At 40.2% G+C, this 27909-nt stretch overlaps 1 protein-coding gene across 1 annotated transcript in view; it reads right to left on the minus strand.

Moving 5' to 3' along the window:
* Positions 1–27909, minus strand: part of hepacam2 (HEPACAM family member 2) — a 113437-nt gene that overhangs the window by 19549 nt on the left and 65979 nt on the right. Inside the window, exons 5-7 of the mRNA XM_048547587.1 lie at positions 24772–24897; positions 8562–8586; positions 6802–6839 (exon numbers count right to left, since the gene is read on the minus strand). Coding sequence (XP_048403544.1) covers positions 6802–6839; positions 8562–8586; positions 24772–24897 — 189 coding nt within the window. The remainder of the gene's footprint in view (positions 1–6801; positions 6840–8561; positions 8587–24771; positions 24898–27909) is intronic.

The following is a 27909-nucleotide window of genomic DNA, read 5'->3' on the forward strand; positions in this document are numbered from 1 at the left end:
TTCCAGCGATTTTTGTTTTTGTTTCTGATTTACAGCATCCACAGTTCTTTCGGTTGTTATTTAGGTTAATTTTAGCAATTGAAGTGGCCTCCCTGACTACATTAGGAAATCCACGTTGATCGTGTAAAGCAGCAGCATATCTTTAAATGCTTTTACTGCAGTTGGACAGGGCAACATTCAATCATTTCCAAAACTTCACACTGCAGTAGTGTAAATAGTTACAAATGCACTATAAATTGGAGAGATAGGGTTTAATGAATACGTAAATAAGCCTCTGGGGGTTATGCTATGATAGAGCTGTCAACTCAGTAATCATGCACCAGCACTCTGCTCGAAGGTGCAGTCTTGTAGAGCACAGAAAATCCTGCTCTGTATCTTATATAACAAGGTGTGGGGTTGAATGAACACAGCAGGCCAGGCAGCATCAGAGGAGCAGGAAAGCTGACATTTTGGACTGCAATCTACATTCAGGCCATCCCAATTTGGCAACTGCTACCTGAAACATCAGTTTTCCTGCTCGTCTGATGCCTCCTGGCCTGCTGTGTTCATTCAGCCCCACACCTTGTTATCTCAGACTCCAGCATCAGCAGTTCCTACTATCTCTGCACTGTATCTTACTGCTAACTACAATCTGTTCATAAACATTGTTTTCAATTAATCTAGAAGTCTGACTTGAGTTTGCATCAAGAATCTGAAGAACTCATTCTGCAACAAAAGGAGGGTGGGGATAGGGTTACAGAGGGATGGGGAGTCAATAACAAGGCTTCTTGACCAATTTTCTGTTCCCACTTTGTCTTCCAGAAGTATTTTTAAACATAGGTGGTTGCAGACTAGAAGCAGAGTTATCTGCTCATGGTCCTAATCCTCCTGATTGTCCAGCTTGTCAAATCTCACTTCATCTTCGACCTACAATCTGTACAAGCCATAAATGGTGTGACCAGGGATCTTCACTTCTCTATGCCCTCATCCCAACCTCACTCTTTTCAAGTACTGCCCTTAGCCATGATCGTTGCCTGAGGAAGAAGATGTGGAGTGTGAATAGATTGAAGAAAATGAAACACATCTGAGACACACAGCCATTAGTTCTGATGGTGGCACTGTGTGAACTTCAGCAGGCAGTATCAAGATGGAATCAGCATACAGTGAATCACGCAAATCAAGCATCCAGGATGGGGAGAATGGGCAGTACAGGTAGCAGATCCCCAGGTCGAGGTTCTGCCATTTTCCAACCCAAGTACATACAGCCAGTAGTTATGAGTTCTTCTTTCGAGGATTCAGACAAGGGCTTAACTGGAGAAATCTACTGGAAGAGGTAGAAGCGAGCACACAGAAATGCTTAATGCATGCGGAGACCTCCCCTAGAGCCTCTTGTTGCTGTCAAGGTACATGGAGATGGTACCAAGTTAGCATAGGCTTCAAACTTAGAGCTCGGCCATTCCAGTGTTATGTGATGATCAACATAATGAGAAGTCTTGGATCCAACTATGAAGCAGTGTCTGATGGCTAACGGCTCAGCATCCACAGCAGTGCAAACCAAAAAACACCATCATCTGAGTGCTGGAATGTACTCAGGTTGAGGACCTGCAATCTGAGCTTGTTGCCATTCAGGCTCCCTCATGATGACAACATTCACCCTTGCACCACAAACACAGCAACAGTCTCCTCAAGGTTCTCCATCAACCTTGACAACTACTGCCCATGCCATAGTGGTGAAGTCTGACATAAGGTTGCAACCTGCTTGACATAAACCTAAAAGGTCATTTGCAGTCTCTACAGTGAAAGTGGGTAGACTTCCACAAAACATTGTGCAGCTTTTGAGATAGCATTATGTAAGAGTCCTGGTGAGGGAAAGGCATTCACAACACAAGCAGTGCAGAGATGGTTAGTTGAATAAGAATGGAGTATTGGATCTGTTGTTGAAAAAGGCTGATTATGACATTTATTTCAAACTTGTGGGCCAAGAGAATACCTTGATGATTGCACACAGAGAGATTAGATTCTCTACAGTGTGGAAACAGGCCCTTCAGCCCACCAAGTCCATAGTGCCCCCTTGGAGCATCCCACCCAGACCCATCCCCATATAACCCACACACTCCTGTACACTACAGGCAATTTAGCATGGCCAATTCACCTAGCCTGCACATCTTTGGTCTGTGGGAGGAAACCGGAGCACCCGGAGGAAACCCACGCAGACACGGGGAGAATGTGCAAACTCTGCACAGCCAGTTACCCAAGGCTAGAATCAAACCTGGGTCCCTGGCGCTGTGAGGCTGCAGTGCTAACCACTGAGCCCCTAATGGTAAGGTGAGGAATTGTGGACCAAGTAGAACTTCAGGTTTCAAACAAGAGAACCAGGGATGATGATACACTCATGGATGTGTCATCCAGAGTGTGGATGAACCTCCTGTCTCCTCTCCTCATCCTGTGGTAGGTCCTGAACTTGTGGTGATAGACTGGCCAGCTTGAAGAGAGTGAAATAGTTGATCATAAATATGCACACCCAATCAGATGAATACTGGAGGGCACTGCCCCAATGGTACTCATATATCAGCAGCACAATGTGCTGCTCAATAACATTCCTCATAGCAATATGGTGTAGTTGGATTGCAAAGAGGCAAAATCAGCCATGTGTAAGAATGGATTGTCCTTATCATCTAGCAACCAGCCTCTGATTTGATGTAGTGGATGAAATTTTGTTGGAAAGCAGACAATGGCACAAGATTACCGAAATTTAGCCAGTAGCGGGAAACTGCGTGTTAACCAGCGTGATATATCTGGCAGTGACTGCAGACTAACTATATGTGAACACTGCATTTTTAGTGCATCTCTGCAAAGATATATGTGTGCAGTTAATTGCACCCTGCACCAGGGGAAGCTCACTGTCCTCACAAGTGCCATATGCATGTTCCATTTTATTTTCTCTTCTAAGATATTGATAAGCTCTCCTCTTTTGACAGACAGAGTCTCTGTGGCCTATCAAATGCAGCAATGATGAACAAACTTTGAGATGTTTCCTATGTTACCTGCTCTAGACTCAAAGGATGCTCTAGTAATGAAATATAGAATCAAGATCTCCTTGACTGTCACTCGCATTGGCATCCTTATGCCGCTGTGAGGCTGCAGAAAGGGATACAGGAGGTGGTATAGTCTGTGAGCACCTTCATTGTGAAGTGCATCCACTGAATATTTTGTTCTTGACTTACATGCAGGTAGGAGAAGTGTTCCCTGAAGATTGCAGGGAGATACAACTTCCTTCTGAGAGCCAACACCTTCTTGCATCTGCTTTCCTTTCTCTGTTTCATCTTCTTCTGACACTACTGAAAGGGATACTGATAATCCCATAACACATGTATGTGGTGTATTCAGAGGCCATTTAGAATCAAACAGTAGTTTCTCCCTGTCCAGCACTACTCACTGAAGGCACACAATCTTTTCCAAAATCCTGGATGTTCCACAAACTCAGCAAGACCTAGCAGACAGTAATTACAACTTGAATGATAATGTTACTGAGGTGGGGGAGTGTCCCTTGTGCTGCTGAAAGCATATTTATCCATGCATGTTTAACAGAAGCAATTTCCAGAATCCATGTAATAACATCCCTGACAGGCTGGTGAGAAAATAGGTTATTAAAAAAAACTAGAGTAATAAGGTCAAAATCGCAAATTGGCACTGACTTACGTCCTGATCTGCCAATACACACAACACTTGTGCTCATGCTGTCAACAAAATAGTATGGCCCTGCACTAGGAAAACCAACATGACACCTAAGCCAGCACCTAAAGCTGTAGAAATGTCATTGATACGATGCTGACATTTATGTCCGAAGGGTTTAAAATAAGAAGTAGAAAAAGAAAAATATAGATTTGATTTAAGTCATGCACGAAATATTGATGAAAAATTAATAATTAAGAAAATTAATAGAGAGCAAAAACGGTCAAAGAAAACTTACAAAAATTGTCATGTTCTTACACTTAATAAAAAAATCTCCAGTCATAATTAAATCCGAAATAAAATCTAAAAGAATGAGACACTACTCTTACAATTTCCAATACTAAAGTGATTATTTGGTTATAATGAATAATTAACACTTACAGGTGTATGCAGCAGCTGTAACATTTTCCAAAAGCTAACTCAGCAATTAGCGGGCAAGTATAACACTTCAGAATTGACACAATTGAAACATCAAAAATAGAAACTGGAGTAGCCCATGCAGCCTTCCAAGCCTGTTCTGCCATTCAATAAGATCCTGGCTGAACATTCAACTTAGCATTTTGGTCCCACTTTCTCTCCAAACAATTTGATCAATTTAGCCCAAAGAACTATCTCTCACTTCTTCTTGAAAACATTCAATGGTTTGACCTCACCTACTTTATGTGGTAGAGAATTCTACAGGCTCTTCAGTCTCTGCGCACAGAAATTTTTCATCTCCTCTATCTTAAATAGCCTACCCTGTATCCTTAGACTATGGTTCTGGAATCACCAGGGACATCCTTCCTGCATTTACCCTGCCTACTCCTATTAGAATTTCATAGGTGGTTTCTATGAGGCCTCCCCTCATTGTTCTAAACTCCAGTCAACATAGTCCTAACCAATGTCTCTTCACACATCAGTCTTGACATCCCAGGAATCAGTCTAATGCATCTTCACTGCACACCCTCCATTCCAGAACATCCTTCCTCAGATGAAGAGATGAAAACTGCACACAGAACCCACGTGTCATCTCACCAAGATCCTGTATAATTGCAGCAAGACACTTAGCTCCCATACTCAGATCCCCTCACTATGAAGGCCAACAGAAATTTGCCTTCTTCACCACCTGCTGCACCTGAATGCTTACTTTCAACAACTGGTGTACAAGGACACCCAGGTTTTTTTGCACCTCACCTTTCACAAACTATCACCATTCAGAAAATAATCTGCCTTCTTGATTTTACTACCAAAATGAATAACCTCAAATTCATCCACATTGGAGTTCATTAGCTATGCATTTGTCAACTCACTCAACTTGTCAAAATCACAATGAAACATTTCTGCATATTCCTCACTGCCCTCTCAACCAGGTTTGGTCATCTGTAAACTTTAAGATATTACATTTAGTTCCCTCATCAATATCGTTCATATATATTGAGAATGACCCAGGCCCAAGCACTGGTCCCTGCACCACCCGATTAATCACTGCCTGCTGCTCAGAAAATGACCCATTTTTTCTGTCCTTTTTGTTTCCCGTCTGCCACCCGGTTCTCCATCCATGTCAGTACACTAACCAATCTCATGCACTTTACTTTTCCATGCTAATCTCTTCTGTGGGGCATTACTGAAAGCCTTCTGATATTGTACTGACATTGCAAACTTACGGGGGCAGGACTAATCAGAAAATAATGTCTAGATTCCAATATTCATGTATATGTTTCAAAATAGATAACTTCGGAAATTACTGTGTGATTTGCTCCATAATGACAATGAGTGTTGCTAGCCTCGCTGATTTAATCATGAGAGAACTTAGGCCATATGTTGTTGTATTTACATGTTGCTATGTAGGGTCGCAGTAATGTTCCTAAAAGCTCAATAATTTGTCATGTAATTGCACAATATGGTCAACTGCACAGGTTAGTTCAGTTGACCAGGTGGTGAGTGTGTGATGCAGGAGGACAGGAACAGAATGAGTTTAATCTCCATATCAACTGTAGAACTTCATGAAGGGCTGCGTTCTTGCCTTTGTATGGCCATCCTTGCATGATGTAGAGTGGTATCCTCTGAGTTAGTAAACACTTGCCTCTCATTGTCTCTAAGCACTCAAAGAATATGGTGAGTTACCTTACCAAGTTGCACATTAACTGTCCTGACTAGTCAAATATTTTAACAATGCTTTTAGTGAAATTTATCAAAGCCTCCAACAACTACAAATTGAAAAAAAAGCTCTTTTTAACAAGTCTCCTACATTTCCAGTCAGAGCACTGTTTCCAACACGTGTTTATAATGCAGACACCTCTGACAAAGTTGTTCCATTCAATAAAACTGAAGAGAATGGCTTCTAATGCACTGTTCAGTTGAATTTTAAATCCAACAATTTGGAAGAACTCAGAGGAAGAAATTATTTCTAAATCTGTATATTTTAAAAAGTCCTGAAATGTTTGACCATACAGTTGGAAGTTCAAGAATGATTAAGATTAGTTGCACAACAGGAACTTATTTTTGTCCATTGTGTTCCTATCAGATCTTTGTTAAAATGAATCTCACTGACCTGTTCTCACATCCTTGGAGGTTTCTGACTCCCAAATCTACTCTTCCCTTTAAATATTTACAGTCTCTGCCTTAACTATTCATACGACAAAGCATCTTGGACAGTTATTTGCATAAAATTGTTTTTCTACCCTCTGCACTCACTCTTTCATCAACAATATAAATTTGTTTCCATTCATCACTCCTGAACTAAAATAAACCAAAAAAAGACTAAAACTATAAGTTTCTCCCAATATGATCAGAATTTATCAGAATTTTGGAAACTATGTTAAAATTTCTCCCATGTTTCTTTGCTTCATTGAATTCAGTCCCCCGTAAACAGAGACATACTGCAATTACAATGTTCTCCTTGACAGTATTTTGCACTGTTTGTTTTGTGCTGGGATACTAAAATCCAAATATATCACAAAAATTATTTGTAGTTTCCAGATGATAATATAATCAGTTGTATGTTTAATGGTAGATATTTGAAAGTTCAATCTGCATGTACAAAAATCAGAAGTTCTCAGTTGCATTCGTTCACATAAACATTCTTAAACATTACTTTACTCTGATTATTACCTGATACTTGGCGTGCTTGTATATAATCTGCTGGTGACCTACAGTATATTAAGAAAACAAGCTGAATGCAGTGAATTATGACTGGAATTGATCACATAGTTTTTCAATTTGCTGGTACACAACCGGCTTATCAATTTTCATTGACTCTTGCAGAGTCTCCTAATTTCATTATGTACTTTTCAGAATAAATTCATTTCTCCATTTTCAAAAAAAAACTTTCTGTGAACAATGAATACATATATACATAGAAAAATCCAATATAGTTGAGTTAGAACTTAACCGGAAGAGCTAGATAAAAGGGCCAAGGCTATCAAATTTGTACGTACATCTACATATTTATAAATAATGCCTATTCCTCATTTGCTCCTGTGTATGAAGGAGATGGCAGAGAGTGAGACCACAATGGAAACTTATCCATTTACCACACCCATGAACAATGCGCATTCCCTCTTCAGTACCCCACCCTCAATAAGGCTGATCATGCTAACATTTCTGAAAATGCTGAGGCTTCTGACACTGGCCGGATAGAGGCCATAAATTCAGGAAGGAGAAGTGGGAGATGGGGAGGAGGTGCGTGGGGTAATGAGCATTATTGGAGTTGCTGTTGGGTAAGCATTGTTGGAGCTGAGGGACAGCAGTGTCAGGGATAACAGAGGGGTGTGCAGTGTTGGGTGGGAATAAGGGTGGTGTGTGATCATTGTCAGGCGAGGGTGAAACTGCGGGAGAGTATACACACTGTAAGGGGTGCAGAAGAAGTTGAGGGAGGGAGTGAGAGAAGGGTTGATCAGTTCTCAGATGCTGAGGGGGTGTGGCTAGGAATGAGTAATGTTGAGGGTGTGGCAGGGGATGACCATTATCAGGCATAAGAGAGAGAGGTGATGGAAGTGTTTGGTAATGCCAGAGAAAGGGTTAAACAGTGTTGTAGTGGAAGAGAAGAGGATGAGGAGGGTCAGATTGCAAGAGCGGGTGAGCATTGTCGGGGTGGGAATGATCAGTGCCAAGGTTGTGGAAGGGGTTGGTGAAGTGATGACCAGTGGAGGGTAGAGGGATGAGCAATAGGTGCCAGAAGATACAAGCAGTATTACAAGAGGAGGAGACGCCAAGCAGCTTCAGGTTGTAAGGGATTTTTAAATGCCTTGTCCCATTACCTCTTTTGTTTATCACTGCCTGACACTTATAGGAACATAAGAATATAAGAACAGGAGTAATCCATTCAGCTCCTCAAGTCTGTTCTGCTGTTCTATGTGATTTCTGGCCCAATTCCATAGACCTGCCCTTGGCCCATATCCGTCAAAAGCTTTGCTGAATGAAAAATAATCTTTCTCTGGCTTACAATTAACAAGTGACCTCGCATCAACTGCCATTTTTGAAAGACAGCCCCAAATATCTACCATCCGTTGTATGATTAACAGTATCTGCGTCAGTACAGAGCATCAAGCCCAAGTATTCAAAATTCAGCTCAGTCTTCATTATGTCTCAGGCAGTGCAATTCAAAAGTTTAAACTTCCAAAGTAAATTCTGCATGTGTCCAGATCAGGAATTCTGCAGGGTTCCAATGTGCATTAGTACCAAACATCTGGACATGTTTTGCTGTTATCACCAGAGGATTCTGCCTAATTTACAACTTCAATTTCCGTGTTTTCATTTTTAAAGCATCAGGTCCAGTATAAAATTAAAATGAATCTTCTTAGATGTGACAATTGTAGAAAACAAAATAAAGTTAAAATAAAAGCTTTAAAAAACTTGTCAGATAGACTTACCTGTGATACAGCTCTTCTTCAACAACTGTTAAAAAAGAAGCACAAATTCAGACACATTTAGTCAAAATATGCAATAGATGTTATGAAAACTACACAATCACATCGAAAAAAAAACAGACATATACTAGAATTCCAGTGAAAGTAACTAATTATTCGGGAGTTATACTAGCACCAGTACTTCTCAGATTGATAACAATCAGCAATGGCAGCGGAACATCAGATAATTATTAAAATACAGTATTTGCATTGCTTTATTACATAGCTAATAAAAAAAGTGTAAGTCAATCATGATAACAAGCTTCTCAGAAACCAAACATAATCCTACACATTAGACATCCATTCTGAAGACCTATTCCAGTGCCCGTGCTATAATTTGGAAATGTTTGCCAAAAGTCGCACAAATTTTGAAATAGTAATGACAGAGAATGGCTAATCTCTAACTACACAGTACTTGCTAACTGTTTTAAAAATGGGCCATTCAATTTTATAAATCCTGCTAATGCAGATTTTGCTATCTGAATGCTTATTTAGAGCAGAGAAATCATCCATAATTAGAAAGAAAGAAAAGTTGATTGGATGGACATTGACCTCTTAAATGTCAGTAATAGGATAGTTGCTTTGAGAAATATTGAGACATTGTACAAGTGAAACATATTGCATAGGGCAGCATCGACTAATTTCAGCTTTTCACCACAGAAGTAGATATACTCGAAGTAAAGAACAATTAGCCCACATCACAATTAGCCCCCTGATGTCTTGTTCCCCAAACAGAGTTGGTTAGTCCCAAGTTGACATATAAATTGAGCATGCAGCAGAGAATGGAGTAATTGGGTTGGAAAATGTAAGGTTACAGGGATAGAGTACAGAACTGGGTGTAGGTGTTTGGAGGGTCGGTGTGGCCTTGACGGGCCGAGTGCCCTGCTCCCACACTGTAGGGTTTCGATGATTCTATGATTCCGTGGAATCAAATTGGACACTGGTCCAAAAGGCCAGGGCTTCTACTTATTTCTTGTTGCACGGGCATCCACTTGAGATGTTTTGAGCACAACCTGGGCTTTGTTTTAAATCTTTAGCAGCTTTCATGTTGCTCAAGAATATGAACATTGCTGATCCTCAATATGTTCATATGGATTGAATTTCAGCAGAACTTTGTGTTACCGGCTAACAGTCATATCTCATCTCTCTTGAATACTTTAGGCAGTGCTCCTGTACTATGTTATTGTCTATCCTTTTCAAAGTAAGATGATGCCAGAATCAGGATTTTGAGGAAAATTGAATAAGTTGAGGCATTTTTCTCAGATAAGACTGAGAGGGTATCCTGATAGAGATAGTGAAGATTATCAAAGTGATAGCCCAGATGCAGCAAAGATGTTTCTATCCTTTCGCAGCTAAACGCAGAATCAGGGAATGCAAATAAAATATAGTCACTATTAAATTCAGGAGAAATTTCTTTATATATAGATGATTAGGACATGGAATTTGTTACAACAGGGAGTAGTTCAGCAGAATTTGAGATAAGCTTAGTAAGCATTTCAAGAAATAAAGTATAGAAGAATATATTTTGAGAGTTAGATGAAGGGGAATATGAGCAGCGGAACATCAGATAATTATTAAAATACAGTATTTGCATTGCTTTATTACATAGCTAATAAAAAAAGTGTAAGTCAATCAGCACATAACACCAGTACATAGACCAGCATAAATCCGTTGAACTTAGTAACCCAGTTCTCAGCATATAAACTGATGTTTTCCAAGCTACCATTAATGCTGAGGAAGGGTCACTGGACCTGAAACATTAACTCTGATTTCTCTTCACAGATGCTGCCAGGCCTGCTGAGCTTTTCCAGCAACTTCTGTTTTTGAACTGAATAACTGGTTGTTGTACAGTTCATACTTATTCACCGCGTACCTTAACAGTGATCCCAGCTGTAGATGGGCATGATAAATCAGCCTCAAAGGGATGATAAATAACTGAACATTTCCTAATAGATTAACAGATACACTTCAAAGTTGCAACTTTAAATGATACCCAAAGTTCACACAGAGATAGGGTTGAAGGATTAGCTTCTGAGGTACATAGTGATACGGCAGTGACAGTATAGTTTTGTGGCACCCTCTCTTAAGGTTGAAACTAGAATAGTGAAGGACAGAAACTGCTCTTGCATGATGCTTCACATATGCAGCGTAATAAAACACTATTTGAAGAAACAGCTTGAGGTTGTCCTGAATGTATCTGAACAGCCAAATCCATATCAAAACAGTTCAATCCTATACGTGTCAAGATACTCAGAGATACCATTACTGATGATGCAACACAGTAAATAGTGCATCCCGATAGCCACAACCACACCACATGACGTGGGATGGATCGGGAACCAAATTCATTACGCTAAATATGTGTGACCATTGCAGCAACTAACAGCATGATTAAATTACAACATATGTATATGAAATTAAGCATACATTTACATGTGTGTTTCATACATACAGAAATTAGAAACCTGTGCCACTTTTGAACTTGTATGATTTCTAAATCTTTCTTTTTCTCGTATCGCTCCAAAGAATAGCCCTGACATCTACAATCGATGTAAAGAGAGCTGGCTGATTTGACAGACCTGATTACTGACATGACCGTGACCTCATTCTGGTGGACCAAGACTTGGAGCGCTCCATCCTGCCAAGGGTGTCCTGTCCAAGGGCATGTGTATGCCCCTCGGCCTAACTTGCTGGAGGCACTGGAGTCACTGGCAGAAGGGAGGTGGTATGTTCTGGGATGAAGTCTGTTGCAGGATCCTTGCTTTGGAGTCTTCTTTGATTTGCTGGAGCACCTCCTTCCTGTTACTTCCCAGTGGCACATCATTGAGAAGAAGGAACACATGGAGAAGATTGGAACGCCTCTTTTCCCTCTTGTCCAATCATTTTGGCACTGAACACATGGCGAGAGCAATGGAATGCAAGTACAAGCCACTGTGTACTCTATAGTACTAGGCCATTTATGGCATTTGACATTCTTTGGTGAAAGTCTGTCAATGGAGAAAATCACAGCTGTAGCCAATGACCTCACTCGTAATGTGGAAGGATACCTCCAGACTTTGTTTTGGTCTGTTCATGGCCAATAGCAACTTTGCCCAATTTTCAAGTGTCAGTCTCTGCATTTTGTACATTTGCAGCACTTGCCGTTCTTAAGACTGCCAGCATACAGTGAAAGCTAAATGCCATTTACCTTTGCAGCATGCAGGAGATTGTTCACCCTCTTCCTACATGCAAAGGTTCCTCTGGGTAGCCCCACAGCCGCTGACAGTGGCTGCCACCTCCATTGAGGTTGACTTGGTCAGGCAGGAGTGCTTTCTGTTGCCATCCCTAGCAAACAGGGCCTCCTGCTTTTAACAGCTCATCTACAGGAAGTTCTGCAGAGAGGTACCACTAAATCATGAGACCACTCTCTGCCTATAGTCCAACATTGCGCATGGTAGGAAGCTGAACTAGTGACAAAAGGTGAGGAAATCCAATCAGTGAAGATACGGTACATGTAGTTTTAGAACCAATATGGCAGATGTCCAGCAAGGTACCTGGCTTGCAGGGAATGTGTGAATGCCCTTTGAGCATGAGCCTGCACCCTTAACCCCATGATGTAACAGCAAGGGTGTTGACTTCCTGCCCATCCATTCCACAAGATTTGCTGTATTCCACATGCATGTCTACCTAATTAGGTGACAACTGCATCATTGCATGAGTAGTGTGCAAGTGTCACTCACGTTGGGTCCTGTGACTGGAGGCTTACTCTGGAACTGAAGAATTAGCTGAGTGGCTGGAAAGGGGATGGAGTCAGTGCCTGGGCATTGAGTTTGTAGAGGGGTTAATGACAATAACTTCAGCCTGAATCACGTTTAGCCAGAAATTATGGTGATTCATTGAAACTGAATGTTTCAGAACAGTATGACAGCTATTGTGTTTTATATATTACATTTTGGAAGCTTTTAGTCTAATAAAGTTAACGGCCTAGTTTAATTCGGTAGCTCCATCATGACACTGATACTGATTGTGGGAAAGCAAAAGACCATTCTGCCACTTGGAGACAGTAAGGAATGCAGATGCTGGAAGCTAGGGTCAATAAATGTGGAGCTGGAAAAGCACAGCACATCAGTTAGCATCCAAAGAACAGGGAAGTCAGCATTTCGGTCTGAAATGTTTTGTCAGGACTGGGGAGAGAGAGGGAAGCCCAGAAATAAATAGAAGGAGGGGTGTGGGGCTGGAGAGAGGGTAGGTGGGATGGATTCAGGTAGGAGGTTAGTGTAATCAGTCAGTGGGAAAGGTGGATCAGATAGGTGACTAGGAGGATGGACAGGTTGGGGATGAAGAGATGTTTGAAGCTGGTAATGCATGTAGGGGATTATTGTGGATGGTCAGTGGGAAGGGTGGAGTCGATAGGTGTGTCAGAAGATGGACATGTTGGGGTTGGAGGGATTTTGAAGCTCGTGAAGTCAATATTCACGCCATTGGGCTGTAAACCCCCAAGGCAAAATATTAGGTGTTGCTCCTCCAGTTTATATTTGGCTCAGTCTGACAGTGGAGGAGGCCAAGGATGGACATGTTACCATTGCAGTGAGTGGGGGATCACTTTGTTATCCAGGAATACAGCATCAACTCACTCATGTATGTAGAAAGGGACAGAAAATTGGATTATTGTACAAACGTATAAATACGAGGAACAAGATTAAGCCACTTGGCCCTTTCAGCCTACTCTGCCATTCAAGAAGATCATGGCTGATCTGATTTTAATCTGTCAACCCTATATTCCTGCATATCCTCAATAGGATCTCATCTCCATGTTAATCAAGAATCTATCTACCTCTGCCTTCACAAAAGATAAAAGAAAGTTAAAGATTAAAGATTCTGCATCTACTCCCTTTTGAGGAATGAAATTCCAAAGACTCACATCCGTCTGACAGAAAAAATAAAATTCCTGATCTCTGTCTTAAATGGACAACGTTAATTTTTAAAGAATGAGCCCTGGTTCTAGATTCTCCCACAAGGGGAAACATCCTTTCAACACTGACCTGGTCGTGTCCTCTCAGGATATATATGTTTCTATCACATCACCTCTGACTCTCCTAAACTCCAGTGGACAAAGTCAGAAATTATACAACATCAGCTTATAGTCCAACAGGTTTATTTGATAACACAAGCTTTCATCCTTCATCAGGTGTTAGCGAGAGACGTAGTATCAGACACAGAATTTATAAGTGAAAGACCAAAGGTTCACACCATCTATGAGGATGTACTAAGCAAAACTAAGATGTTGTTAAATCTTTAATCAGTTAGGTTATATTAATCAATTAAAATCAATAATATTAATCAATTAAACCTTCTAACCGAAAGCTTGTGTTTTCAAATTAACCTATTGGATGAAAACCCGGTGTTGTGTGATTTCTGACTTTGTCCACCCCAGTCCAACAATGGCATCTCCACACCAGAGGATAGAGGCCTAGCCTCTACCTAGCTTTTTCCCCGTAAGGCAATCTACTCATTCCACTATTTGTCGAGTAAATCTTATCTGAACTGTTTCTAACAATTAACATCCTTTTCTAAGTATGATGACCAGTGCTGTACACAGATGTAATCTCACCAGTACCCTGTCTAACTGAAGCATTTCCTCCCTACTCTTGCATTCAATTGCCCTCACAATACACAAGAACATTCCATCTGTTTTTCTGATTAATTTTGTACGTGCACTCTAACCTTCTGTGATTCATGCACTAGGACACCGAGAACTCTCCACATCTCAGAGCTGTAGAGGCGGAAAGAGAGTTAACTTTTCAGGTCAAGTTTTGTTTAGGTCATAGTAAGGCTGTCAACCTGTGCATTAGACTGGATCTTAAGTAGAGGCAATGCTGAGATGTTATGGTCATTAGGCCATTAATTGCCTGAGGTTAGACCTTCACCATCCGTGAGAGAAAATGTCCCATCTCCAAGAAAAAGCAACTAGTCTCAACATTGCCACCAAGACGGGTGAACACTGCAGAGCCAGCAGTCAGTCTCCACCAAAAAGACATGGGGGACGCTGCACTGGAAGGAAGCAAGTGGCCTCTCCAGGACCAGGGAGTCAGTCATCAACTAGGCAAAAGTGCATTGATTGGGCTGTGTATTCAAGTGGGTCAGCTCGTTCTGTGTGAGGTGCCTCTGTTAGACACTGAGAAGAAAGCTCCCTCGCCAATCTCTTTACCCACAGAACCCCACCTACATCACTCCTGCAGCCAGGCTGCCAAGATATACTTGGAGGCCACACTACATGGTGTGAGCACAGCCTGCTGTTGGTAAAATAAAATTTACTGACCACTTAAGATTCTCAATTGGCCGAAGAGTGAATGGACCACCCAACAGCTACACTGCCACCAGTAAAATACCCACAGAAGTAGACATGGTCCCTATATCATCCTCACCATTGGTAGAAAAACATTCCATCATTGTATCTGAGGATTTTAACCCCACAGCGAAACCCTCTGACGCTGCTTGGCCTGCTGTATTCAACCAGCTTCACACTGTGTTTTCTCAGATTTTCCAGCATCGGCAGTTCCTACTATCCACATCATTATATCTGTTATCTCTCCTTAAACATTACATAAACTGCTGAGTATTTCCAACAATTTCAGTTGCCATCCTTTATATTGGGAATGGTCTTGCAGTTAGTTAAAATATTCTATCAGAATAATGCTCCAATAAGGAGAATGTGCACAGTTGTTAGGATCTTCATCATTTTCAAGCTTGACTGAACTCAATATTCACTCGTTCATACTGGAAGTAGTATTTTCTCAGACTAGAGTCTTAAACATGCGAACTTCTGCTTTAGAGACTTCAACACAAAATCTAGGATTGGAAATGTCATGTTTTTGGATGTGATGTTGACCTAACCTACAGTTTAGACGGATGTTAAGGAAACCTACGGTATTATTGAAAGATGAATAAGAAATGTGTTTGTCTTACATTCTTCCAATAGCCAACATCAAAATGCAGATTAACTGAAGATTTATCTTGTTTGCTTTCTGGAGACTTTTGTATGTGTAAATTGGATGCTGTTTTTGTATGCAAAACAGTGATGGCAACTTGGAGACAATTTGACAGCAGAATAGGTGCTTTAGAATATCAGAACACACCATGGTAGAAGTTAAGATAATAAAATGTGAGGCTGGATGAACACAGTGTGGTGTCATGCAATGTTTTGTTGCTCTGTGAATAAATCTTCTGATATTTGTGTTCAGTAAGAACTTCATCTCATTGTTCATGTTACCACAGTTTGAGGACACTGTGCCTATACTCAATAGAGTTTAGAAGGATGACGGAGGAATCTAATTGAAACTAAAGGAATACTGAAAGGCCTGGACTGAGTGGACATTAGGAAGATGTTTCCATTAGCAGGAGAGACTAGGACCCAAGGTTAAAGGTTTAGAGTAAAGAAAATACCCTTTCGAACGGAGATAAGGAAAAATGTCTTCTGTCAGAGAACAGTGAATTGATGAGATTCGTAACCACAGAAGGCTATGGAGGCCACGTTGTTGAGTATATTTAAGACTAAGATAGATAGGTTCTTGATTGTTAAGGGGATCAAAGGTTACAGGGAGAAGGCAGGAGAATGGGTTGAGAAACTTATCAGCCATGATTGAATGGCAGAACAGTCTCAATGGACCAAATGACCTAATTTCTGCTCCTATATCTTATCATCGTATGATCTAGAATATTCACCATGATGGCAGCTGATGTCAACATTGGAAGGGCATTTTAGAAGGTGTTTGGTGGCTAATGCTCCAAAAAGTCCTATTTAATTAAGTCTAGTTGATTTTATCATTGTATCGTTGAGTCAAGGTCAGAAGTCTACATGATAGCAGTAGACTCTCAGATCAAATCAGTTCACAATACAGCACAGTATTACTCCTTGTTACAAGCAAGAGCTGTTCAATAGGAGTGCAAATTATTAGCTTTCCAGTTAATGTATTTGACAGGAATAAACCCATTAGTTTTATAATAAAAAGTGAGATTTCCGAATTGGCCTAAACCTAACTGTCGAAAAACAGCAGCATTTTGTGAACAGTGTAACCTAATTGTACTGGAGTAGCAGTTCCTAACCAGTCTGCAAACAGAATGCTAAGAATGTTGGTGCTTTTCAAGTCTCTCCTTCATTGAATTCTGACATTCTGATTTTCAAGAAGAGGCACAAAATGCAAAGAAGATGTGCAAACTCCATTTTGATTTCTACATTTTTAATACAGACTTCTAAAGTTCCTATGAAATAAATGGTGTTGCAATCCACAGTCAGCACCAACCATTGATTTGGTGTGTTCTGTCAAGTTGCAACCACTTCTCTCCCAGCACAGTGAAAAGAAAAGAAACAGTAGCCACAGCTATAAAATAAATCAGTACTGTGCATTTCAGTTAGTCTCAGCTCAGAAACAGTTCTGTAGAGGTGTCTGCAATTACTGTAAATATACAGTAAGCACATAATTTACGAGCCACATTGGAAAATGCAATACTCAAAATAGGTTAGCAAGCTATTCACTTCATTGCAGAATTCCAATAATTTAAACACTTCAATTCACCAACCAACAATTCACTGACCAAAAAAAAAGTAGTCAAACTCTTCATTGATTTAGGAATTCAAGGTTTGAGAATAGTTAACTTCTCTGCTTTGGCCAAATATGACTAGAAAGACCCTAAAAAGATCTTCAGGTTCATAGACGATTCACTCAACATCAGTGTAAGCTTCAAAGTTCACAGACTTGAGTTTATGTTCTATAGGCAGTAATCAAGTCAAACATTTTATCAGTTTTTGGCTGATAATGTTGCAGATGCACAGAGTTTGAGTTTACAAAAAAAATGAGGCTAAAAGATTCATGGAATTGGTAATAGCTTTGTTACCAGTTAAATCATTCCAAAGAATACTCTTTGATAAAGCCAAAAGACACATGATTGATTCAATACTGGAATAAAGACTGCAGGACAGAAATACCTCCAAACTCTGGACTCCATAGTAATAATTGCAATGGGAATCAAAGTCAATTTGAGTTGGTCAAAAACCACTCGAGCCATGCATGGGACGCTATTTATTCTGTCCAGTGAAGCAATACCCACAGTTCTCAATACACCCAAGCAATATGCCTTTGCTTTAGGCAAAGATATGCTCAACATTTCATCATCAAAAACAACCCAAGGTGCAGCACCAAGTTGAACAATACATGAAAATGGTTCAGTCGAAGTCCAACACAAAGAATGTGACTAAAATTACATCCATGAAGCACAACCATTTGGGCAAAATTCAAGAAATAACTTGAGCAAAATAGCTTCCAAACCATACATGTGGTTGATCCGGTGCACAGCATTGAAGAACAGCTGAAACAATCATGAAGATCAAGTACTTCAGACAAAGAATGGGTAGTGTGAACTGTGAGCCAAAATTATCAGAGATGCAAGGGCTAACATTACCCTATTACAAACCTGAGGTGAATTGAATGCCGAAAAATAGCAGTGTGGTGATACCTACACATGATAAGATCAATGCCTATAATAGAGCTAATATTCCATGTATTGGCATTGTTAACTTCAAAAGTCAAAATGGTTCTTCTGGTTTGACGTCAGAAATTTTGTACATTGTCAAAACAATCGGTTCAGCTACTGTTAGTTTGCAATGTGCATAGATCTTTGCATATTAATGATTCATTAAGTAACAAGAACATCCATCATGAAACCAAGGGTCACAGACAAAAGAACTGAATCCATCCGTGACTTCACAGATCTATACCCAGAGCTGTCTGACCTCGCTAGAAATTTCCAGTGATGCATGATGATCACCTTAAAGGTGACATGGAGACTAGAATCAACCCTTGTCACAAATACAGTGTCCATACACATGACAAACTCAAAATGGAACCAGATATACTGAAACACAACAATGTTATCTCTATGGTCAGCCCCTATCACTTGGTGCAACTGAATCACTTGTACGCTAAAAATAAATGTTACTAGACATTAGTGTTTGAATTTAGTGTTTGGTGACTAAATCTCACCTTATAATTTGTCTTCATTAAATTCTCCATTCTCAAGGAGTTCAATGTCAAGTTCTCTAGTGCTAGGTCCTTCTCCAAATTGGTTGCAAAATACCTGATGGGTTGTTGAACTTTTCATCTGATTCCTAAGAACTTACCAGCTTCTGGATAGAATTTTATACATATTGCTTTATATGATTACTGTACAGACTGTCTGTGGGCCAGGATATAATTCAGCAGCACATGGAAAAAATTACAGACAATATCCCAGGTTGTCAATGCATTACTAATGGCATTACAATCTTAAGAGCAAACAAAGACAAGCACAACATCAATCTCCATCAGCTCATGGAGGTGGCAACTAAAAATGGCTTTAATTTTAACAAAAGAAATATTAGAACAATAGAAGCCAAATAATCCTTTTCATTCTCATATACCCACCCAGCAGTATCAGACTGGGCTTTACTGTGATTAAGGATGTATAGAAGATACCGACAGTTCAGGATAAAGACAACCTGCAGTGGTGTTATGGTTTCTTCAACTTCTTATCACCTAAGGACACAGGTTTTGCAAGTAAAGTCTTTCCTCTCAGAAATCTTCTACATAAAGTTATGCCATACTTCTGCTGGGATGGCCACCAACATATCTTTAAACCTTGAAAGGCACTTTCTCATCTAAAAAATTCATACCTCAGACTATGATCCATTTAGACCTACCATTCTGGCAGTAGATGTATCTCAGAAAGACCTGAGTGCATGCCTGGTGCTGGGCAGTGTCCACTGCATTCATATCTAAAATCTTCACATACTCCAGGGAAACTATTCTGACATCAAAGGAAAGCTCTGGCACTGGTGTTTAGAATACAGTAATCCCACATGTAACTTCTTATGGTTCAGATTGATCATAAGCATTGGAAATAACTTGTAAGATGCAATAACAAATGCACCACCACAGCTCCCATCTCTTCTTATCAAAACTCAAGGTTATGATCTAAAAAATGCAGTACAAATTGAGATCGAAGATGATAACCTCAGGTGCTCTGTTGTACCTACAGGCAAATGTCAGTTGATTTGAGGTCAAGGACAATCTTCACATTTATCACCTATTGATCATAACCAACAGAATAATTCAACATATTATCTCTTATGTCAATCAGTTCCAAGAGATGAAACACATTATCATTAGTGAATGCATACAACTCTCCTTCAAAACCCTGAAGGAATTTGATGGACACACTTTGGTGGACTGGTGGGTGTGCACACAGAAAGGCTTGGAGCATTGGCACACCTGCCAGGGCCTGACTGTCACTGCCAAGAAACAGGAAAGAGTTCAGCTCCACTTGGCACAGCTTTACACAGAACATGGAGATCAAGCTTTCCAGTGAAGAAGAAGTAAAGGCTCAATCTTAGACAGCACTTGCTGACCCAGCCATGATTCAGCATCTGACAGTTAATGTCTCAGTTTCAACTGCAGCACACACAAGAGCCAGCCAACTTCCTAGTGCTGCAGTTGGAAGTTTAGACTGAAGTTATTATTTGATGTCATGCAAGCTTAGCATAATGTCCTGTGGATTCAACCAGCTGTCATCTAGCTATGATAACAATGTTCAAAGTAGCTAGTAGCATCTCCAACGAGGCCCAGCAATTATGGCACTGGTAGAAGAATGAATGCTACCATGCTGAGAGAGAACGGTGGATGGCTGGACTCTCATAAACATACTATTTTCTCTCAGCATGCTGGCATTCATCCTCCTACTTGTGCAACTCTTGCCAAGGTGGTACAGACCAAAGCCATGCCCTCAAGGTTGCAAGCTGCTTGAGACTGTTGCAAGTCTTCCCCACTGAAAGACTGGAGCCTTCCAAGTACCACACTGTAGTCCTTGGGTTAACATTGTACAGAAAAACGAGACAGGCAGAACAGACTATAACGTAGAAGCAGAAATTAGGCTATTCAGCCCAACAAAGCTGTCAGACAGATCCTCAGGGAGGCACAATAAGTAATAGTTGCACATCATACATATTATTTTCAGAACTGTTGAACAATGTTGGTATGGAATGGTTAATTTGCTGTATATTTATTCCAGGATTTTGGTGAAGAAAAGACATTGAGCTGAACATTTTCAGACACTTAATGATGTTGTTGAGAAAGTTGTGAGAATTATGTGAGAATGACAATGACGATATTCCTTACGTAAAGAAAAAAAGTGCCATTTTCAACTAAGTCTTGAATGACAACAGAAGATTCTCATGAGTGAGCAGTGACAGGCTTGCGTATATGTATTAGCATCCTCATTATTATGTCATCTCCCCTCTCTGATATGCATTTGGGATTTCTTCATGTGAAACCGAGTCTAATGAGATGCTCATGGTCACTCCATCTAAATGTGTATTGTCCCCTCCTTTATTCTTCCTCCTGAGTTGGCTGCCAAACTCGTGGTTGCAAGCATTGTACCCATTTGATTACCATTTGCACATTACTGCAAGGGAACGTTTCCGGTTGCCATATTGGGATCTGGTACCAATACACCAATGCATGAGCAGTCACAGGGTTTCTGCACAATGGGAAACCCACTATCTTGGCCAAGTCACATGGCTCCACCTCAGTTTCTTCCTGACACAAAGGGCTGAAGTGACCTCGAAACAGTGATGCATAATGACCTGAGAAAAGTTGATGATTTGCCAGTCCCAGCATGGAAGGATCCTCCAGTTGAGAAACTGAGGTCTATGGTGACCTGTTTGTACATTGTCAGCAGCGATATTACCATGCTGGGTGGTTTCCATCCAATGTGAGGAGGCAGCATAGCCCACTGACTAGTCCCAGTGTGAAATTTGGCTGCTATATCTATTATATAGTACACTGCTGGCTTCAATGTCAGTAAGAATATGTTCACAGCAACTCCTAATGGTTAAGGGGCTCTGTTGAAAGACCGCCACCCCCCCCCCACCCCCCCGCCATCCAGATCCTTCTGTGTTTTCCCCAATAACTGAAATACCTCCATGGTCTATTAGAATCATAGTCTGAAGGCAATTGACACCAAGTTATAGTCCAACAGGTTTATTTGAAATGACAAGTCACTTCACCTGACAAACCGAAAGTTTATGACTTTAAATAAACCTGCTGGACTATAACGTGGCATCATGTGACTTCTGACTTTGTCCACCCCAGTCCAACACCAACATCTCCACATGATTCTAGAATCACAGAATTGCAGACCTGTAATTATTCCTCCCATGACTGAGAGCAAATTTTCTACACAGAGGCCTGTAAACTGTACACCACTCAATTTCAGACAAAGGTCCAGAACCACTCTCTTCCTAGTCAAAAAACTCATGTGTGATCCTCTCGCAACGTAGTTCACAGTCCTCGTACCAACTCTGCAGCAGCAAATGGAGATGGAGAGATACAGGAAGGGACATCCTACAAACCAAAGAGGTGGCCATGGACATGGCCCAAGCTATGCCTGCCTATTTGTGGGATTCATGGAACAGTCCCTCTTCAACAACTACTCCGGCACCATCCTTAGCCTCTTCCTCCACTATACTAATGATTGTATCAGTGCTGCCTCGTGCTCCCACTGGGAGCTCAAACTGTTCATCCACTTCACCAAAACCTTCCAACCCACCCTCAAATTCACCTCAAATTTCTGACATCCCTCTCCCCTTCCTAGAACTCTCCTTCTCCATTTCCACTGACATCCATTTCAAGCCTACTGACTCCCATGATTACCTCGACGACACCTCCTCTCACCCACCATCCTGCAAAAATGCTATCCTATGCTCTTTTCCAGCTCCATATTTATTGATACTAGCTTCTCGCACCTGCAGACCTTACTGTCTCCATGATTTTTTTAAATTCTGCATTCCTGGATGATGAATTTTAGACTTACTTTCTTTCTTGTGAAGAATGCTTCAAGTATTCAAGGAACTTTTTAAAAAGTATTCATAGAATGTCAAGTATAGTTTATTATGACTTATGTTTCTCAATTCACCATTTAGGAAGTGTTTAACTTAGCAATTACTGACAATTCTACAGATCGTTTACCTAATGTGACAATACTATGGCTATAAGGGACGTATTTTGTCCTGGTTTCCTCAATGAAGAGAGGCTGAGACAGAGGCGCTGAGTGGTCTGTTCTGATTCAATGAGGTAAACAGCTCGTTGAGGCCTTGAGGTTTTTTTTAAGTTGGAACAATAGAGGCAGCACTTCTACGGTCAGGCTCCCATGGAGCTAGGGTTTCAGTTTAGCGTTCAGTAGTCAATGGCAATTTATGGAAACTGGTCATGAAAGCTGCTAGATCTCTTTCTATCTTTGTTGCAGCTAAAAACTTGGGTTCTCTTCCTACTGCTAGAACTGCATGTGGGACAAATCTAGTTCCCTAAATTTACCTTTGCCAACAATGTGTTTTTGGGGTGTTACGAAATTAGAACAGTGACTGTTTAGTAATTAAATAACCTAATATTCTGGTAAATTTTCCAAATGAGTTAAAATTAGACCAATTCCTCTTTTATTTTAACAAAGCGTAGAGCTGGATGAACACAGCAGGCCAAGCAGCACCTTAGGAGCACAAAAGCTGACGTTTTGGGCCTAGGCCCGAAAGAGATATAGCAGCTTTCACAACCGAAGGGCCTAGGCCCAAAACGCCAGCTTTTGTGCTCCCAAGATGCTGCTTGGCCTGCTGTGTTCATCCAGCTTCACACTTTGTCTCGGATTCTCCATCTGCAGTTCCCATTATCTCTCCTCTTTTATTTTATTTGTGTTTCAACTGTTGAGTAAGAATAAAGTGTGTTTTGCTTAAAGATGAGAAGTACAATCAATTAAATTACATCTGAAACACAGTGCTTACACTTGCTTTTAAATAAGAAACAGTTAGGGTCTTGGTCATCTTGTTGATATATCTGAAAGGGATTTGGTCTCATCCAAAACACTAATCACCAACTAATGACTTGATTTCTTATAGAGAGGTAGACAGGATTGCTTTGGGTTCCAGTTGGCTTCAAGGTAAATAAAATGTCAGGTGATAAAAGGTAGAATAAAGTTACATCTTGTGCAACAATGGGCAATCCTGAGCTAGTTATACCCATAATTATCCAAATTACTGACACACAGCTCAGCAAAGGACAAAGATCCTAATCAAATAAAGATGATTCCACCATTTGGAGATGATGGGCTTCTGTAGCCAAATGTCTCATGTTATGCTCCTACAGAAAAATGTTACAAATATTTAGAAAAATATTTTTAAAATTGCATTTTAAATCTGAACTACTGAGTTTTAAACCTTTCAACATGTGCTTTAAGGTTGCCTAAACCTTTACAACTGCAATGGTTATCAAACTTCTAGATATTTCTTCAATGAAAAGCCAAAAGTTAAATTAAACTACAGAATATGTCAGCACTGACCAAAACAAGAGACAAGCTAATTAATTATATAAACTCCAAGTATTCAGTACATCAACCACTGCAGACACATTTTGCTTTCAATGTAGATTTAAAGCCCATCGGCCAACTACAAACCACAGAAGTTATAAATAGGTTGCAAGCAGCCTTACAAATGGAAGTAACAACACGCTGGACAGGAAATCTTTGCTAACCTGTCAATTTTATTTTTTATTGAGTTTACGATTTTAAATAAATGCCTTCCCATTTGTCTTGAAGACAAATGTGTCAGTGTGTGGTAAACAGTGCACCAGCTGCCCGCGAGTACCTGACCTACTTTATAATTCTTCAAGTTTGATTCTAAATAATGAATACTTGAAAGCTGTCTGAATGGATCATTGCCTCGTTTGATTCTGTTTTGACCCAACATGCACTTTCCAGCAAGAAGCAATAAACTCTTTTTGGTTTTGTTTCTCTCCTACTTCACTCAAAGTACGAGAGTTATTTTTAATGCCCAACCATCACTCTACATGAAATAAGCTAACATAGTAAAGACACTGGCTACTTCATGACCTGTTTCCTGAGTCCAAGTGAGCCATTTACTCAGAACCATCAGAATAGCTTTACAAGAAAAACAATGCCAAGAAAATGCTTGCAAATCTTGAGCTAATATCCTGAGGTAAATATGACAATAACATCTATGTAAATATCAAAATTATTTTCATTGTTTCCAAATGTCTAGTGGATGAGAAGTTCTGAACGAACACCACAAAATGGAGCTTAATCTTAGTTGATAAGAGCATACCTCTTCGTGGGAAGTATCTTCTCAGAAGAAAGTAAAGAAATATACAGACAATCAGAGTCAGTGACAATCCAACAATTATTCCCAACGAATGAAGTGAACTTCCTTTTTGTTTCTGTTTTTCTTGACCTGTTAGTGGAATATGATCACACAATGAGAAGACAATCAGTGAAGGTACTTTTTGTCATTGCAGTGCACAGGAATTATAAACATTAATTGAACACCGTGACAATAAATAATGGTATTGGTGCAATTAAATTGGAAGAATGGCAGAGAGTGAGATGAACAAGTTACACGTTGCATCCAAACTGAATTTACACTGGCAAACTAGTTACCAGCTGGGTGTTGTGACAAATGTTAGATGTGAATTCAGGAATACCTGAACATTGCTGCTTTCTGGTTGCAGTAGGGTTCATTTTCATTCTTTTGTTAATTTTTTTGGTCAAGTAGCTGCAAGTATATACATAGCTCTGATTTACCATGTTCAATCTATTAGTGGGATCTAAACTTGCAAGGAAATCCCAGCCATTTCTCAATTCCATTAAAGGGTGAATTTTCCAAAATACTAATCCATGGTTTTTGAACAAACGTTTAGTAGAAACTGTTTTTTTTTACATAGTCACGGTGTCACATTCAGTCTATTGAGCAGTATGAGTTTAGAGAGATTGAGGAGGTACAACTGAAGAGCATTGAACAATTTCAACATGAGTGATATGGGCTGATCAGCCTTCTTCAGTTTTCCTACCATTCTTCATTTTTCATCAGTTACTGAAACAGAAGTACTTGAGACTATGCTGCAAGTACTCCAGCTGCGTGCCTGGTGAGACAGTACAGAAACTTCACTTTTTAATGGACAAGAGCTATGGTCAACAGACAGTCCTAAATCAGGTTGTCATCAGGCAAATAGAACATAGAACACAGAACATAGAACATTACAGCGCAGTACAGGCCCTTTGGTCCTCAATGTTGCGTCGACTTGTGAAAGCAATCTGAAGCCCATCTAACCTACACTGTTCCATTATCATCCATGTGTTTATCCAATGACCATTTAAATGCCCTTAAAGTTGGCGAGTCTACTATTGCTGCAGGCATGGCATTCCATTCCCTTACTACTCTCTGAGTAAAGAACCTACCTTTGTCAATTGCACTGTCTCTGCTGAAAGGTGCTTTGTGGCTGAACCAACTCATTATTGAACTCAACCAGGATTCAATGCAGGTAACAGGAATTTAAAGAACCGCGAATGATGTAAATCAGGAACAAAAACAAAGTTGCTGGAAATGCTTAGCAGGTCTTGCAGAAACTGTGAAGGCAAAAACAGAGTTAACGTTTCGTGGCCCTTCCTCCAACTTCCTTGAATTCTGAGAAAGGGTCACCGGACCCGAAACTGTGTTTTTGCCTTCACAGATGCTGCCAGACCTGCTGAGCTTTTCCAGCAATTTTTTTTGTTCAATGCACGTAATGCCAATCCGAAAAAAAACAGTCTGTGCTTGTGAGGTGTACACTGAACAGTAATATTGATAAGGATTAAGGAATTGAAAGTCCATGGGGCAATTTTGCTGCAATACCATTTCTAGGAAAGACAGTTAAAATAAAAGGCTCATTCCACTCAGACTAACAATATAATTAAATGAAAATGAAATGTAACTGCAGTGTAAACTGGTCTCACCCTAAATACAGATGCTTGCAATTGGAAGTGTTTCATTTCATCCCAAAAGATTAACAATAATATGAATTTGCAATGCCCATTATCATAATAGCTCAACAATTAGCACTGCTGCCTCACAGTATCAGGGATCTGGGTTTGATTCTGGCCTTGGGCGATGGTCTGTGTGGAGTTTGCACATTCTCCCAGTGTCTGTGTGGGTTTCCTTCAGGTGCTCCAGTTTCCTCCCACAGTCTAAAGATGTGCAGTTAGGCGGATTGGCCATGTTAAATTACCAATCTTGGTCAGAGATGTGTGGGTTAGCCATGGGAAATGCAGGTTTACAGGAATGGGTCTGGGTGGGATGTTTTTTGGGGGGGTTAATGTGGACTTAATGGGCCAAAAGGCCTGCTTCCACACTGTAGGAATTCTATGATTCAAAATTCTGGTGAGCAAATCTATGCTGTACATTCACCACATATAATAACATCTTTATGATGGATTTTCCAATCACTTTGGCAGGCAATTCTTCAGCAAAACCAAAAGACTGATTTAAATTCTAGGCCACTTTTGTCTCATGTATGATATTAAACCAAATTTCAATTGCATCACAATTACAAACATCGCATAAGAACTTCGACTTTGCTGGTTAATTTGTCTTCATATTGGTCTTTGGCTATGATTGCTTGTCCTGAAGACTCTTGACAGTGTCTTCCTCAGATATTGAAATATTATAATGACAGAAACTTCTCCACTTGAGTCAATCCTAACCCTAGGTCAATTAACATGACAATAAGTCTGAAGAAAGACAGAGATCTTGTATTAACTTGCCCATAGCCATGTATTCTAGGATCGAGAGTCTCAATCCGCAATGTACCACTTTATTTAGTATAAAAGATTTGCTATTTTCTGAGTATCTTCTCCAATTACATTGTCTGACAAAAATGAACCATTACCTAGCAAGCAAGTTAAGCATTTGGTAGGCTGACTCACAGTCTTTGGAAAGGGCATGGAGTTTCTTTCACAGCAAAGATCAAAGTTTACGAGGCAATGGTTCTTCCATTACTCCTTTATGGTTGTGAAAAGTGGAAAATATACAAGCATCATATCAACAACCAGAAGCATTCAATCTTCTTGCTCTAAAATCTAGTTACAACATTAGGTGATAGGATAAAATCCCTAACACTAGGGATGCTCATCTGTGCTGAGCTTTACTGGGTCCATCTTATGGTTCATGTGGAGGATTTTTGGATGCGACAGTACTTTGCAGACTTCACAATGTCCCAAACTTTGACATAAAGACTATTTAAAAGCCATTCACAAAGCTTGCAAACTGCAACACCTTATAATAATAAAGATTCCAAGACTGTTTTTTGTGAGTTGTGAGAAATCCATTAAGATTCACAAGGTCATAAATCGCACCACACCAGGTTATAGTCCAACAGGTTTATTTGAAAACACAAGCTTACGAAGCCTCCCTCCCAAAACCTGACGGAAG

The sequence above is a fragment of the Stegostoma tigrinum genome, chromosome 2, assembly GCF_030684315.1.
Source record: "Stegostoma tigrinum isolate sSteTig4 chromosome 2, sSteTig4.hap1, whole genome shotgun sequence".
NCBI classification, from domain to species: domain Eukaryota; kingdom Metazoa; phylum Chordata; class Chondrichthyes; order Orectolobiformes; family Stegostomatidae; genus Stegostoma; species Stegostoma tigrinum.